We start from the raw sequence: 12,028 nt of genomic DNA, 5'->3' as shown, positions 1-12,028 counted from the left end.
CATAGATACCTTATAAACCGATTTTATTTTAATCTTTTAACGAAGTATGAAATGGCGACATTTGGAAACTCTGTGTCACAAATGAGGTTAGCTGTAGACAAAACAAAATTTTGCAATGTGCTGTTTTTACATTCTTTTTTCATTGAAAGGCTTTACAAAATAAATGTTAAAATACTGTTATAGTTGCGCGGTTTTGTAAATACTTGTACAAAAAGCTAAAAAAAAAATTCATTTGTTTCGTCTAGTGCCGCGTGATTCTCGAGCGCTGATTGGTCGAAATGTGGAAAAACTTGTCATGCGTAACATGGTGTAAGGAAAATGGCATCGACCTAATATTTAACGTAGAGATTTTATGAAAAAGTGTTTTTTTGTTAGTTTGTATATGTTGTGTCTTTTCCAAACTAAAAAGAATGGCCATTCTTTAAAAGCAGACGTAATTATTCTTGTTTAAAAACAGATTAAGGAAACTTCTGCTCCTAAATTCATCAACCAAATATTCCGCTTGACACGCTATTAAAGCTGATGATGACGTAACAATCGAAGAGGTGACGTTGGAACACGTCATTAACGTTACTTAATTCAGTTGTTCTCAACGGGGGTCTGCGACAATTTCTTGATTCGTTTAGAACGAGATTGATAAATCGTGATTAAAATAAAACGCTTCGGCGTTTTCAAATAGCATGAAACTTATTGAAACCGTTTTTAATAGGCGACAAACCAAAATGCATTGTGACGCAACACAAGTAAATTGCTAATGAAATAGGTGATATAAACACATTTTTTATCATTTAGCTTTATTGCAATTGAATGCATACATACAAATGTAAAATGGACAATTTTTATGTGTACTATGCACAACACAATTTGCAAATAAATACCGACATTTAACTAAACGATGCTCATAATTAACATAGTTTGACACTGCCAAAGTATTAAGATTTTCTTTTTTGATGATGAAAGAGAAATGTTATATTAACAGGTAAAATAAGTTCTGGGAATGGCTACATTGTTGTACAAGTTCAAATCTTAGATGACTATTTATTACAAACAGAATCACAATTTTTAACAGTTATGGTAAATGTTAAATTTTGGAATAAGTTTACATTTTTAATGATGAATGGCAGAACTTAAAATACGGTCTTTAATACTATACCAGGATGGCAAAACACTAGGCAAGCGGTCCAAAGGCGACTTTTGGTGGTTAAAAATGACTTTTCGTTTTTCTGTGGTGGTGACAATTATTTGGTTAAAAAAGGAGACACAAATTAGATTTTTACATAATCAAAGCAATAACTTAAACATTAAGTGACAAAAACTAAAATTAGAATGTGTACATTTTTCTGCCTGCAGTTCTTATTGAAATTTGCACCCCCTGTACTATACTGATGCAATGCCTAGAACACATTCCACACACTAAGTAACAAGCTAAAATAATAAAAACGATCACCACAAATGGAGCCACATGACAGAACCCCCAAATCAAACTTTGAACCATTGCTAAGTTCCCACAATGCACCATTCCGATCTAGCTTTAGCTGCTTCTGTTCACACTGAGCGTTTGCGATCATCAAGCGTGTGACAGAGGCTTTTGATTACTCTGTTTTTCATTGGAATAAGCGTTGGTGATGGGAGAAGCGTCAGAGCTCCGATGCATGTGACAGCCTGAATAAAAAAACATGTATAATTTATTAAATAAAGCTACACTAGGGGTTTTCAACTAGTGGTCAGTGGTAACTTTGTGGTCCACAAGACGTTAATTATATTAGATGATAAACTGGAATTAGTTGCATACTAGAAGGGTGGCTTAGCACATATTGCCATTGCACATATACTATAACCTATTTTGTAATCGGTCCCATATCAGCCACTGTATTTTATACCTCTAGTTGTTTCTGCATGCAGAAACTCATGGGTCCCCCACACATGCAAAGTTGTAAATAGTGCATTTTTGGAAAAAACAATAATAAATTTAGGTGCTATGAGTTTAAACAGGACGAAAAAAAGTCTTCAGAAATAATCATGCTGTGTGAGATAGAAACTACACAAGTCACATTTAATTCGACAGTCATGTAAAATTTTATCCAAACCGGACCATGTTTAAAATTCTGACCACTAGGGGTGTTATTAGCAACATTCCTTAACGCTTCTGACGTTATAAGGCTGTTAATACCCTCTCTGACCCGCATGTCCAAAATGCCTACCAAGTAATGCACAAACACATGTACCATGTGTTCTGTTGCCTATACTATACCGTTACACCACAGAAATCTTTCGTTTGTGGTGCGCAGCAACATACAAAATTGTTTCACATTTTGGGGTCTAGCGGGCCAAATACTGGGGTTATTAAGTCAAACGAAGCAGATAGCACATCTGCATAACTATATCTACCATCTGTGAAAGTTTCATCCAAATCCACCAAAGATTTCATGCCAAAAGTGCATGGACAAACTTCGGCGGAAAAAAGAAAAAAACAGAGTGAAATCAAGATGTGTCCCCTTCAGGGAAGGGGACCCATAATAATTTACTGAATATTCAGTGCAAAAAAAGGTTATACAAGTGATTGGCCAAATATTGTTAGCTGTTTGATATCACTCTTAAAAATTCTGTATTGAAATAACATATGTCAAGCCAATATGCTTGTTGTGGTTGCTTTCAACTGACTGGTACACGATATTTATTTCATTAAATTGGTGGTCTAAGCCTGAAACGAGTTGAGAACACTGATTTACATCATGGGGTGCAAAACCAGTTTCCAGATGCTTTAAGGTAAGGGAAACAAGTTACTTTCCAGGAAATATAGAAGAGAGTGCAAGAACTATGTAGTGATTTCAAAGGCATACCAACAAATGCTTCAAAACTCCTGATGTACATGAAATACATTTGAACACCCTGAACATAAAATACACTTTTCTAATTGCACAAGAAAAAAATTAACAGCTCAAAACGCCTAGCAAAAATCAGAGAGTTCAATGGATGACTTATTATTGAGCATGATGCATTCAGGCCTTGACTGCACACCAAGGAGTAATGATAAAAAAAAAAACATTTGCAGCATCACAAAACATTTTTGGCTTAAAAAAACAAACAAATATTACCTTTAGTCTAACTGACATGTTGCCTTTAAATTCCAACAACGATAGAAAATTATCCAGAAGTGTGTCTGCATAGGAATCCATTAAATCTGGTGCATCCTGTAATTGTAAATCAGTTCCATATAATAGTTTCAGTTGAACATAACGTAATGTATCAAAGGTGTGAACAAATAGAGGTTACAGTGATACTTAAAGTATGGTTTGTCTTGGACTCATTGTAATCAAGAAAAAGTGCTGTTACGAACAAGTTTATCACTTTTTGTGCTTAACGAATTAACTATTTTTCTTTAAAAATCACATTAAACACAAAGTTTGCTTATATTTCATTTGCTTAGTGTTAATAGTTATAAATCTGTTAAAAGTGACAATTTATCCAACAGCATGCAGTAAAACACTGGAAAATATACTGGTATTTAGCCAAAAAAGTGTAAAAAATACTTGTCAAGTGCAACAAAACAGCAAACAGAAGGGGTTTAGGAAAAGTAACTTAGGGGGGCAAAAATTCTCCTTTATAGTTGTCAAAAGAATTCCTTTTTACCTGAATGAGGTTCAAAAGGGCAGCTAAAGCAGATAAAAGGAGGGAGGAAACTTTTGAGTGAAGGGACTGCAGTAGTAAAGGCCTTAAGCTTGAGAATTGTGCCAACAAAACCTGGAAAAATAATGCAAAAGTTATTGCCTCTGTTCTGTTTTTTTAAAACAACAAAACTAGTTTGCCTTTTCTCTTTTTTCTGAGTATATAAACATCCCTTTTTTTGTTTTTGGTAATGCTACTCTTTAAGATTATGTCTTGTTTACTCAACATACATAACGTTCAGTGTTGCCAGGTTGCGCTTTGTCGCTGAATTGGGCTACTTTTGACGTCAAGTTGCGGTCTTTTTTCATCAGTTGCGGGTTGCACCTTTTTAGGCAGGTTTGTGAATGGCATTTTCTACCAAATGATGAGCAATGATTGCTGTATTATTGTGACGTCAAAAACCCTGTAAGTTTTAACATCCAGCTGAGCAAAAGAATGCTTTCAGCCTACGCAATGCAATGTTCACTTTTCAACCAAAAGAAATTGAATAAACGCCTCCGTTGTTACCACTTCATAAGAATTGTCTCTAGGCAAAACAATTTCTTATATGTTTTAAAGGTCGTCTTACTTTGTTATTAATGTGAAACATATTTGTTTCAAAGTGGAGATTATTTTTTAAAAAAACAGCATGAAAAGTGAGTAAACAGAGTGTGTTCACCAAAGTGTTACTGGAAACAGTTCAAATTCAATTTTAAAATGAACAAAAATTATATCTGAAAAGGAGAAACCTAAATAAATATCACACAAATAGGTGAAAGTAGTGAAAATCGATTGCATTTCAGGTACTTGTAAAATTGGGCTCCTTTTGGGCTACTTTTGACTGGTAAAGTTGCGCTTTTCCGCAATTTGACCTGGCAACACTGATAACGTTTAAAAACACACATTTACAACAAAAATGAGAACAAGTTTGTTGTAAAGATATTACTTTTCTGTTACACTATGCCATAAAAATGCACTTTAGGAAGAGATCTTTATTTAACAATTTAGTCAAAAAGATACTGTATGGCAGTCATCTAAAACCTTTTCAATTTTAATTTTTAAGCTAAAACTAAAATCAAACCAACTAATTGTCACCTGCTTTGGAATGAGAAGCATTTCTGCCAGAGCAGTTAGGTAGTTTGCTTTTCTGTTTTGTTTTTCCTCATCTTGAGGTTCATCCAATTTCATGGTTTCAAAGGCATTGACAATCTTCGATAAAACCAGAAGAAAGAATCTTTGTCTGTACATGATCTTTGTTATGACATGAGACGCACTGTTTAAAACCTGTAAAACACATAAAAGAAAAAGTAAGGTTGTACAGATGAATCCGGTTAATCGCATCAGCGATTTGCTAAAAGCATTTGATGCTGTTAACCGGATTATGCGATAATCCGGTTGCTATGTAACCAGTACACACACTTAACAAAGGTGCTCATTTTCACTTCCCCAGCTAAAACAAAGTTGCAGTGACGACGTTCAACTATGGCAACAGAGCAGTATTTTCTCTCTTTTGTTGCCGAGAATTAAAAAAAGTACTCTCAAGTCAAAACTAGATTTATTACTCTCAGCGCATTAGATGACGCCATGCTTTCTAAGGTGCATTGAAGAAACAGTAGAGACGCACACACACTCTTTAATTAGCGCAAACACCACAGTTCGCTTGATTTGTGCTTTCTCCTGCAGTCAGGTTTATTTGAAAGATATGTTACATCGCATCGTAGCCAAGGGGCCCAACATTTAAATTTGGAAACTTCCCTATGAAGGTGGTTTATGACGTTTTAATATTGTTTTGGGTAGTTTCCCTTATAAATGTGCTAGGCCTCCCGCTTAATATACACAGAAAATGGACTGTTGTGTTAAGCGGCAAAGTGCTAGGTACATATTTGTAAGCAAGCCCAAACCCGAAAGTACACGACCGAAACCGGGACAAACTTAACTTTAGCACATTATACAGCGCAAGGGCGCTAAGGCGAGCTGCATCAGTTTCTATTATAACCCGTTATCCTAAGACTCAGATTGTGGCGCTACTTTCTTGCTTACTCAGCTCATGTATTCTTCGTTGCGCTGTTTTGAAAAAAATCAAAAAATATAAAACAGACTACATTTTTTACTGGTTCGGTTTCGGTTTCGGTTCGGGTCCAATGCCAAACAAAATATAGGGTTCAACTCTGGTTCAGGTTTTCAGAAAATCGCAATTAGCGGTTCGGGTTTAATTAAGTTAACCGCTCAAACCGGTTCACGGGTTGGGGTTCAGTTCTGGTTAACGCCCTGGTTTTAATATTTTTTTGTTTTTGAAGCCTGGGTGAAACACTGGGTTATTCAGGGTTAAAATTTAGAAGAATCAAATTTGGATCAATAGCTAACATCTGTGTTAATTTAAATAAATTTAAACCACTGTTTTTATTTGACGAAATGAGAATATATAACAAACCAGCGTTAAACAAAAAAAGAAATATTTTGGGGGTTTAAGGAGTGAAAATTTCTGAATCATATTAACATTACAAAATTCTTGAGAAAAGCTTATGTTGCACCAACCCACAAAGCAGAAAACTCCTAGACCAACAAGATGTACTTTAGTCAGTACAGCCGTTTTTTTTAACTCTATGTTTTGGGGCTTGTGGGTGAACGGCGGGGTCGTTTGGGGTCAAACTTCAGGAGGATCAAATTCGGATTGATAGCTAAGATATGCACAAATTTAAATAAAGTTGTAATTCTTCTAAAAAAAAATATGTACAAAAACAATATGTGCCCCCTTCCCCACTGGGATTATAAATCCTGATAGCAAAACCCACCCTTTAAACTTGGCACCTTTAGAATCTACTACTGGTCTGAGATGGTGGCATGCCATACAACTAAAAAAATCTGGACAGCAGGCTATTACAAAAACTAATACTACCACACCAGAAATTTACTAGATCAGTTTTTATTTTCCTGCATGACAAACAAAAATATATACAGTTGATTTCTGTTATATTTTCATTGTTTAAATTCTATATCCTATATTTACTGATTTACTCTACACACTGTTTGACTTACACACATGTTTTTTGGCAATAGAAATAAACAGATTTTATTTCTTTTTTGGCAATAGAAATAAACAGATAACAACTTGTTTTTTTTAATCAGCATGCAGTCCTTAGTGATCAACAATACCGTTTAGCCTAATTTATACATGACTTAAGTACTAATTCTTGAATTAGTTGGTCAAAAATAAAGAAGATACATTATGATGGAAAATTCTTAACTGTGTTGTAATGCCTACAAGTTGACCTTTAGTGACCTGTGGTTATGCAATGGCCAAGCTGACAACAAGAATTTAAAGAGCATTTATCGCAACATTCGAAATAGTTAAGTTTATTATTTCATATTTATGTTGATCAACGACGTTTTGCCTGACATAAACGAAACCGGAGTACGTTTATCGAGTTTAAATTACATCTTAGGTGTAAAACCTTCACCAAAACTGAAAATGCATGTGATAACTCAATAAAACGACACAGCATTACGGTACAAAAAACAGCTGATTTCTAATCACCCAAACCACTGCCTCGTAAAACATCTGTCCGGATGTCAAGGCGAGCGGGAGTGCTTAATCATAAACCAGTGAATTCCTCTCTTGGGACTTATATCTGACTGATAGGGTACACATATTATTGGTTGCAAAGGTAACTGGCAAAATTTTGAATACCAAACAAATACCCTGCTTAAACAATTATTAAAATTTTTAAATATTTCTGCACCATGGGGCTTGTATTTTTGGCCTAAAACTAAAACCAATTATTAACTAACATCTCTGTAAATTTGAACAAATTTGAAGCACTCTTTCTTGACCAAACGTCTCACAAATCAGCGTTAGAAAGAAAAAAGAAAAAAAAATACTGAAAAAAACAATGTGTGTCCCCTTCGTGGAAGGGGGCCCATAATATGTGTAATAAGCATCATACTACAGCATGACAAATGAAACCTAAAGATCCATGTGAAATAACTAAATACTTTGAAACTTGTATCCAAACCCAAACCCAAAAATGTCATCATATTTTATATTTTGCAACCCTACCTGCCCGAACATGTTGAGGAGCTTGTTGTTGACTTTCATGCTGGGAATATGTCCCTGTTCTTGCTAGTTGTGCAGGCTAAGCAGCAACAGATGTTTGGAGTTGTTGGGCAGAGTAATTCTGTGAGGAGTAAATTTGATTTGTATTAGTTTCAGATGGGTGAAATGATTGAGGGTAATTGTCTTGACAAAAAGGCACCACACCATGATGGTTGCGTGAATGAGGTAAATCCATATGATAACAGCTAGCTGGAATACAAATTTGCCGAGCACTGAAGTGGCTTAGATCAAGTGGAAAGATTTGCTCAATATTAGTCTGAGCAGTTTCATGTTGATGGTAAAGCCCTTGTTGATTGACATGGGGCCGTGTCCGAGTTTGAGCTTGCCTTGTCAAGTGTTCCATGATGTCTGATGTTGAAACTGCTAAGAATGTAAAACTCTTCCTCTCATAGCTGCAGCATCAAATTGGTTCCTTGCATCTGTTAGTTGGGGACAAGGAGCAGCTTGGTTGTAATATGGATTGTTGGTTGGGTTTTGAGGTAGGTGGAAGTTTAATGGAATTTCTGGCTGCTGACATGGATTTAATGGTTGGATAGGATTGCTGGAAGATGCCAAATGTTTTCCACTTGTTGAAGCATTCTACAATATTAAAGGACAATTTAAATATCTTGTTATATAACTATACTCACAACAAGCTGTTTATTAGGACACAACATTTTTTACTGTGGCTAAAATACAGTTAACCTCGGTTAATTAAGACTTTTGCCCGGTATCTAAGAAAACACTCCATACCCCAACTGAGGTAAAGTTAGGCATTTTTTAATGAAATTCAGGAGTACCTCACAAGTTGATTTCAATATGCTGGTAGGCGGCACATTATCAGCAATTTAGTTACAAGGGGGTGTAACTATACACGTATAATTCTGTCAAATGTATATTTTGTTGTAGTTATATGATGTCATTTGATGTGTGGGGTTTTAATCTGTGCTACGCCAACTGAAACATGTTTTGTTTAAATACAGAGGAAGTTTGATTTGTAGGTAAACATGTTTTTGTCTTAAGCCTACATAAGTTACACAACTTATTATTAAAATTTTACTTTTAAATTACCACATCCACAAAAAAGCAAAATAATGTTCAAAAAAAGTTTAGGTTTAAAATGTCAGAAACGAACTATAGTGGGTGCCTTCGAAACCACAGGTGCACTTGATGCGCTTGGTAGCACGCTTGGTAACCATTTCTCGGGCAACGTAATTTACAAAAACTGCTGGTGACTCGCTTTGGTGGAACAACACTTATAACCAGGGTTGTCACACCATCCTTATTTCTAAGATTTGTCCTTATTTTGAAGGGCAATGTCTTAGAAAAATGTATTGTCCTTATTTCTAAGAAATGATCTTCTTTTTGACTTCTGTCATTATTTTGTCTTATTTTCAACAATTACAAGTCAAGACCCTGATAAAAGTAAACCTAGACCTGAGCTGTCGTGAGATGAACAAAGTATTTTCTACGAACAAGGAGTTGCCGGAACAGATTGTTTCTGGCAAAAATATGGCATGTGATATGCCATGGCTCGTTTAAATAAGATTAATTCGAAAACGTTTGTTTTGTTTAAAATGGAAATTTAATTTTTCGGTGCCCTTATTTTCAGCTCCGCGTCGATGGCAACCCTGCTTATAACAGATGTGACATAACTCAAAAATCCTGCAGCTGTCCTGTTTTTATGGGAGTTCCTGTGTAAGACCAATGTCAGCAGGTCCCAAACAAGTAAAAGAGGTCAAGACAGGACAATTAAATGATTCTGGTGTGAAATTTTTGCATGCAATCCACAAAAATGGTGTCCAAATTTTTTGTTAAACAAACTCTTGTGCAGCCGCCACACCCTGCAGATTGGACCACCTGAACAAGGTACCTTAGAGCATCAAGCAGACCAGCAGTTTTCGGAGAACCTGACTTTTGTAGATACTGAACTTGTTGTAGATGCTACCAAACTATCAACATCAATAAATTAAAAACTGTTTTGACCTGGTTTGGTTGTAATTGTTTGGAACACAATCTCCTTCAAAATTCCGCTTCATTTAATGAAAAATAATCCACTTGGCAAATCCAGGTCTGGTTTCCTAGATCTGCCACTTTACAATGTAGAAGTCAGCAGTTTGTTGGTATGATCAAATTAAAACATCTGATTGAAAGTACATAAAGCAAAAATTGAAAACAACACAATTGAATTAAAAGGTAACTGTATATTGCAAAAGAATCATCTCAACATTTTTGTCTATTATTAACTCATCCAAATACTTAATGTATAACTTATTAATTTGAAGGCTACTTGTACAAACTGGTCAATGTAATTAAGTATACAACGCATTTTTTAGTATTCCAAGCAAAAATACTGTAAATTCTGTAACACTGTTAAACAGTACTATATTTCATGCCTTTATAGGAACGCAATAAGTAACAACCCAAAACTTTGCGCATACTTCAAAAAGAGGAACCTACTGATAAAAATAAAATGACTTTGCAACTTTCCGGTAAATCCCCTAACCGCGAAGAACAACCTTTAGACACGGGTCACTGAACAGCCTGATACAAGTGTCGGGCAGACTACAACGATTTTATTTTAACTAATAACGAAGTATGGGATGGCAACACAACAATAAAATTACTGGAAAATTTTGTAATATAGATGACGCTAGCTGCAGACAAAACAACATATTGGAAGGTATTGTCACTGCCTAGTTTAATGCTTCTTTTCTAATTTAAACCCTTTACTGAATTAAAAAAGGTAAAATATAGTTATAGTGCTTTTCCGTACCAATGAACTTGCCATGAAGGCTACAGACCTTAACCTAAGCTAAAATCACTACGTGGCGAGCGAATCCACAACTTACCCCAATGACCTATGAACTAGGATTTACCAGATTTACCATGGACAAAATTCCGAATGGTTTTAATAAATATCTTAAGCGACACCAAACATGCGTTATATCGCATTTTTCTACATGTTACCAACCAAACAGACCCATTTATGACAATATAACATTGCTATCATATAAATAAATGTTAGAAGTTGAAGAATGTTGAAGTACGAACGAAGTATGTTGATGCAGGCTGTACAATCTGTAATAAAAATACTTTACTTAAAAAGTGGAAAACCAACGAGCGAAACTTTATTACACTGCTGGCAAAAACGCAGGATTCTTAACAGGAGGCGAGATTTTCTACAATCAGCGATACAATCAGCGCCGCTTGGTACGTCACAAACACATGTTGCTCTTACCAGACACCACAACGTTGGGATACAGCTGCTTTTCAATATTACAACACGAATATAATAATTATTACTTTTTACGTATTACTACAAGCAACTCAAGTTAAGACAAATAATTACACACAGAAAACCAACACAAATCCACACAATAAGATTAACAACACACATTTTACCTTTAGACTTTGCCAACCTTCCACCTCCAACTTCTCCAACTAAACGACCTTTCCAAGTAAAGGATTGAAAATGTGCCGCGTGATTCTCGAACTGTAATTGGTCGAGGCGGTGAAAACTTAATCAGGCGTAACAATGCAGTTGGAATTAAAGAGTTCGAAAACTGATATGCTTGTCATGTTTAATGTGGACGTATTTTATTTTCATGAAAGGCAGGACAGTAAAATGGGTTTCTTGTTACAAACAACAGTGAAACCGATCTTGTGTTGTAATCAGCGATTTTATAACTTGTTTTGGTTTTCTTTGCATATTCGGTGGTTCGTTGGCTATTTTGGGGAATCTGTAACAAGTTACACAGCATGCAATCCTTTTTGCGATTTTGTGCCGTTTCGTTTCTAATCAGGTAGTTTTCTGATTTTAATTTTTACACAAACCGGTTAGGGTTTGGATCAGGGCTACTCAAAACACCCCTGTTGGTAATGTAACATGTCTGAGTAAGCCAAAATGCAGAGAATTACAGTCGTAGTAATTTATTGTCAAAGCCGAACGTTTATATCAGCAAAACAAAAGCTTTCATTTGTATAATTCTTATCAGTTCAATAATCAATCAAATAAATAGTGATTTGAAAGGGCAGTTCATAACACCACAAACAAGACTAAAGCAATGATTAAATTTGCGCAACAATCACCTTCCTTTGGTAGTTGTTATCGATTAAAATACATTTTCTCGTCACAGTCGCACAATCTGACTGGAACTTTTTTAAATAAAAGTGTAGGCGCCTCGCATTTCCCCCGAGAAACCGATTTTTGGACACCAGCTCGGAAACTGCTACCTCATAGCAATTTTCAGGGATTTAGCACACAAACAGGTACACAGCAAAGCGTAT

At 35.4% G+C, this 12,028-nt stretch overlaps 1 protein-coding gene across 2 annotated transcripts; it reads right to left on the bottom strand.

Moving 5' to 3' along the window:
- Positions 1–686: 686 nt before the first annotated feature.
- On the bottom strand, positions 687–10,811 carry LOC145230717 (MMS19 nucleotide excision repair protein homolog). 2 transcript variants are annotated; one of them, XM_080096229.1, is made up of 8 exons: positions 10,793–10,811; positions 9,725–9,881; positions 8,086–8,338; positions 7,703–7,820; positions 4,741–4,929; positions 3,631–3,741; positions 3,096–3,191; positions 687–1,662 (listed from the first exon to the last, which is right to left on the bottom strand). In XM_080096229.1, the coding sequence occupies exons 4-8, from the start codon at positions 7,739–7,741 to the stop codon at positions 1,546–1,548; spliced, it is 552 nt and encodes a 183-aa protein (XP_079952355.1). In that variant the 5' UTR covers positions 7,742–7,820; positions 8,086–8,338; positions 9,725–9,881; positions 10,793–10,811; the 3' UTR covers positions 687–1,545. The 2 variants fall into 2 exon arrangements, with proteins under 2 accessions (XP_079952355.1, XP_079952361.1); XM_080096235.1 differs by lacking the exons at positions 8,086–8,338; positions 9,725–9,881; positions 10,793–10,811 and adding an exon at positions 7,904–8,045.
- Positions 10,812–12,028: the final 1,217 nt, after the last annotated feature.

Source organism: Phallusia mammillata, chromosome 1, assembly GCF_965637545.1.
Source record: "Phallusia mammillata chromosome 1, kaPhaMamm4.hap1.1, whole genome shotgun sequence".
Taxonomy (NCBI): Eukaryota; Metazoa; Chordata; class Ascidiacea; order Phlebobranchia; family Ascidiidae; genus Phallusia; species Phallusia mammillata.
This window is presented reverse-complemented; position numbering and strand designations above follow the sequence as displayed.

Coding starts and splice junctions, on each gene's coding strand:
- LOC145230717 (XM_080096229.1), bottom strand. CDS start 7,741: ATGAAAGTCAACAACAAGCTCCTCAACATGTTCGGGCAG. Junction 4,930..7,702: donor TCCTCAACATGTTCGGGCAG/GTAGGGTTGCAA, acceptor TGTGTTTTACAG/GTTTTAAACAGTGCGTCTCA. Junction 3,192..3,630: donor CCCTTTTGAACCTCATTCAG/GTAAAAAGGAAT, acceptor TTACAATTACAG/GATGCACCAGATTTAATGGA.